The 5022-nt window shown below is 28.7% G+C and overlaps 1 protein-coding gene across 1 annotated transcript in view; it reads right to left on the bottom strand.

Moving 5' to 3' along the window:
• LOC106478619 (transcriptional repressor NF-X1-like) overlaps positions 1-5022 on the bottom strand; it is a 96026-nt gene that overhangs the window by 6007 nt on the left and 84997 nt on the right. The window contains exons 7-9 of the mRNA XM_022382245.1: positions 3640-3818; positions 2927-3128; positions 2135-2280 (exon numbers count right to left, since the gene is read on the bottom strand). Of these exons, the coding sequence (XP_022237953.1) occupies positions 2135-2280; positions 2927-3128; positions 3640-3818 (527 nt within the window). The remainder of the gene's footprint in view (positions 1-2134; positions 2281-2926; positions 3129-3639; positions 3819-5022) is intronic.

The raw sequence follows: 5022 nt of genomic DNA, 5'->3' as shown, positions 1-5022 counted from the left end.
AGAGGTTGTATTTAGTACTGGCCAATAGGGCTTTTCTATAAGCGTCAAAAAAGTTGCTTCTGGAAAAAACTGCATGGGATATACGTGACTTTTATTTTTCGTTATATAGTAGCTTAAGTCATGCTGCATGGTATATTCCGTTTATATTAATCATTATATTGAAAAATTAACTCAAAATAGATATATTTTTTATGAAAGAAGTTGATCCACGATTGTTAGGGTTAAAAGTTACCGAGTGGCGAGTGCAAAGTCTTTACATGAATTAGACTTAAGACTTTGAACTGAAAGAGTTTGTGGTTTCTTTTTATATTCTAAATACTGAATCATATTATTATTATTATTATGAACTAAATATAAAATTATACTAAATTTTATATTTAGTTCATAATAATAATATGATTCAGTATTTAGAATGAAAAACGTGTGTGATTTGTACGTAATACCATTAGTACCACAAAAGAATTTTATATTTTTCCTTCTTACAATCTTTGCTTTGTAGTAAGACCCACACTTCTGTTGTTATTGCGTTAGAATTAAAACAGTCTTAACTGATATATATATTTATAATTTATTCTGATATTTTGCAAATGGTTCAAACTCAGTAGTGACAACAATAAAACCCATATGTTTGTTGTGAAACAGGCTAAATACATTCATACAGGGAAGCTATGACATTGCAACATAAATCTTGCCTGTAATGAGAGGAATGTGACCAGGACTAATCTTTTAAGTGCTGTAAAGTAATTTTCTTTGTAATTTATGGTGTCTGTATGGTTTGGTAATCTCTTCTAACATGATGTATCAAGTAACAAGGGGTCAGGCTCAGGAGGTGTTTATTGAAACCACCTGTACTATAAACTGTTACATACATTTGTTAGTAGTGGCAATTGGTTTTGTCTCTATTCTGAAACAACATACAGGGACATATGTTCGCGTGCTCATTTGAACGTTACTGTAGATATCATAGTAAGAAAGCTTTTCGGTACTTGAATATCATTTCTTTGAACTTTCAAACAAGTTTATTTCGGTCACTCTCGTTCAACCGAGCGCGAGCCGTGGGGTCAGCAGCGTGAACTTTGTACGTTGTCCGTAAACTATCTCACCCTTTTTGGTTTTATTCGGCACAATAAACACAAAAGTACGACTGCAATGAAACATAAACATAAATTTGAAATAAAAATATATTTATGAAACAAAATTAAAATGTTTTTATGTACACCTATAAACATGAAATCTTAGTTAAAAATAAAAATACTCATTTATTGTTTAGGTTCATTTACAAATATTATTTACGGGTCTGTATATTACTTGAAACCATAAGAAGTATACGTGATTATTAAAAAAATTAAAAATAGATAACATTTGCATCTTATGGAGGATACAATTTTTTGGGGATTTCAAAATAATGTACTAAAACATTAAAAGTAATAAGTTCAAATCTGTAGCAAATATAAATATTGTAATCATTTCTTATAAATACGATTTCCTAATGTGATTTTCCAAGATATTAAAGATCATAATGCAAAAAAACTAGATTTATTAAAAGTAATAGGCTTTATGTTTCTTAAACTACCTACTTGTCAAAGTATTTATGAATTTTCGAAAATATTCATCCACTAGTTTTATTGTTGGAATGAAATATAGCAAGACTTGCATTGCCTACTAAGAAAGTTAGTAGCTGGTAGTCATTGGGTTAAATCATAACTTTCAGTATCTGATTTCAGTTGAATATATATATAGCATAGTTTCTTTTATATATGAAGGATTTTTCACAGATAGAACTTCAATAATTAATGACATTTTGCTCGAGATGTTTGGGAGAAGCATAACTAATGACAGCCCAATAGAGACCATAAGCATGTACTTCATTACATATGGAAAAATAAATTGTAGAAAAATAAACTCTTTACTTGTCAAAAATGAATTAGAAGTTAATGATAATTGTATGAATTAATTAGGAAGTTGCATTCGGATAAAACCTTTACTTCTAAAGTATTTAATAACAGAGTCGAATCATGAATATTAAAATCATATTTCAGGTGTAATAAAAAATTTTACACAAAGCTACTACAATAGAAACAATGTCTGAAAAACTATTCTTCTGGCATTTCCATAATTATCATTAATATGTTACCTAAAAGCTGTGATAACAACATTTCTATATGGTTCATTATCAAAGCTCTGGGTTTCACAGCCAAAAAACTCAGCTAACTCATGGATCACTTGTCGTTGAGTTTTGTTCATAGATGAGAAAGAATGACTTCTTGATTTATTCTTTGACTGAAACATGAACAAACAATTATTATTGATATATCACATAAGTCTCAGCAACATTCTGTTTGATATTAATAGAAGATATTCAACTTATATTTAAAACATGCCAGCTTGGTGTGCCTATTACTAACAAAGTTGAACATTCTTGAAAATTACTACTGGCCATTGGATACATCACAAGTATCTTGTGATATTTTTACCTGAAATTATTGAGTAACTTTTCAAATAGTTAATGTTTGACAAATGAAACTTATTTTTAACATATGTGCTACATACAATTAAAAGACCAAAGAAAATTAACTATATTTTAACTGATGATACCTTTTGAAAACATTTAGCAGTCAAATTAAATAAGTGAAATATCAAAAATAAAATATAGCTGACACTGCTTTTTTTAATGATTAAACTCAATTCTAATGTAAAGACTACACTCAGCACCAAACATTTACTACATAAATGAGTATTCATTTATGCCAAGGTTTCAAGGACATTCTAGCATCCAATATAAAAATTTTTAGCTTCCAAATACACTGACATTAATTTGGTTATTATTTAGGTACTATAGCAAATTCCTTTTCTTGAGCAAATTGAAAAGAAAAGAAAACAAATCACATATATATATTAACAGAAAATCTGGATTTTCTATACACACCTGTCTAGCTAACTCTACCAGTTCTGTCAGTTTTTCATAAACAATGGTAACAAAAGAGATATTTTTCTTTGTCTCTTCCTTTAGAAAGTTTGAGTAATTGGGAGGACCTGGCTTGCTTGAAAGATCTGGATTACTAATCTGGAGGGCTAAAGCAATTCGGTGGTTTCGTTCTCGTACTGCACACTCTTCATTACACTCTAATCTGTAAAATAATTTGAGATCAATTCATAGCTAGAGGTAAAAAAAAGTATCTACCACCCACCTCTTACATAGATAATAGAAATTCATAAAGATAATTCCAATAAATGTTCAAAATTAGAAACATAACATACTATAATCTGTCATATTTTAATATCATAAACATAACACAGCATTCAAACTTTTCAAGAAGTTAATACTTCACCAATGCTACCTGTTTGTTAAATGGTCAAGTATGGTTAAATGTTTAGTGATTAACTAATAAAATGAATGGGTTAAAAAGACTTGTTAAATACACTGAAAGCAAATGGAATAAAATCTTTGAAAAAATTAACTTGCAAACAAATTCCAGTGACTTATCTACTTTTGTTATTTTATGTGATTTCACAGTGTCAATAATTAACTGTTAGTTATTACAATAACAGGATTTTCACCATGTAGAAGATTACAAACACTAGAAATTATGTAAGTATTTTTGTTAACTAGTAATTCTACTTACCTATGAAGAAACATACCTACTGAATTTGTTAATTTTACTATTTCCATAAAGGTCACTGATGTCTACACTTTGCCCTGACTGAATATCATGCATTTTTGTGGCTAATAATGATGCTGATAATTGTTTGAAACCTATTCCACTGTCTCCACAAGTGTTTTTTTCTTTCCTGAAGCCACATGGACATGTCACTGTAATCTGTGAAGAACAAGTTACTTGTGTTACAAATGATTTGTTACTACACAAGTATAAATGTTTTGTGTAAATGCAATACAATAACATACCTTTATATTCATATATTTTCGTATTACATTTCATAAGCCCAAGATGTGAAGGAAATCTGAAGTTGGAAGTTAAAGCTACAGGTAGCTAAAGGTCAGAGGGCACGTCATTAGGTTTGTAAACTTACCTTCAAAATTTTATTGAACTACTATTTATGAATGAATGTCAATAAACTTGGTATTAAATTGTAGATTTTAATTGAAGTTATAGTATTATACATTAGTTAATTTCTTATCACCACGGGTATCCTTTACTATGCAGACACAAGGTTTTAGTGTCTTACATTCAAGACTTTATTAAATTACTTTTTGTTTATGTTATAACAATTAGAATACCATAAAATCTCAGCTAATAATCCATATTTGAATAGTATATACAAGTTTTAAGTTCTCAATTCTACAAGGGAATATTAAACAAATCTTGAATTTCCACTAGTGTGACCCATGTGACATGACTTCTCTTAGTATGTTATTATTCTATATTCTTTGGTGCATTATTAAATCAAATAAAAATTAAGTGCATTACTATAATTACTATAAAAGATCAGGTTTAAATGTCCTCGACATGTTTTTCATACTTATTCTTTATTTATTATTATAAAAGTAACTAAAATCTAAAAATACGGATCTTTTTAAGTTAAGACTAGATTAGGTAAAATAAGTAATAATAATATAATTAAAATGGTTCACGAGGCATGCACGCTAGCAGCTCATGGGTAATGTAATTCGATAGCGTAACATGAGTTGCACATTCCCTGAGTGATTTACAACTTTTTATGGCACGAATATTAGTTAGACACAGTAAAAAGGGCAATAAAACAATAAAATTTAATTATAAATAGAAGTATAATGTTACAAACTTAGAGCTACTTATGATAAACGAATGCAGTTTCATGTTACAATTTGAATTCATTCTAGAAAGAAAAAAAAAGGGTAATTTAGGTATATTTAATTTTTTTTTTAGTGGTTACGAGGTCAAATTGACCGATCCTGTTTTGAGATAGGGTAGAGAAAATAACAGAGAAGCCATAAAGTTTTACTTAAAAAAAAAGTAAAACGTTTGAAATGCATTTAAGAGGTTTCAGGGATTACACAAAGGAAATTTGAGATTTCTGAGATGA

The sequence above is a fragment of the Limulus polyphemus genome, unplaced genomic scaffold, assembly GCF_000517525.1.
Source record: "Limulus polyphemus unplaced genomic scaffold, Limulus_polyphemus-2.1.2 Scaffold233, whole genome shotgun sequence".
NCBI classification, from domain to species: Eukaryota; Metazoa; Arthropoda; class Merostomata; order Xiphosura; family Limulidae; genus Limulus; species Limulus polyphemus.
Note: the sequence above shows the minus strand (reverse complement) of the source record. Positions and strands in the feature narration are given on the sequence as shown.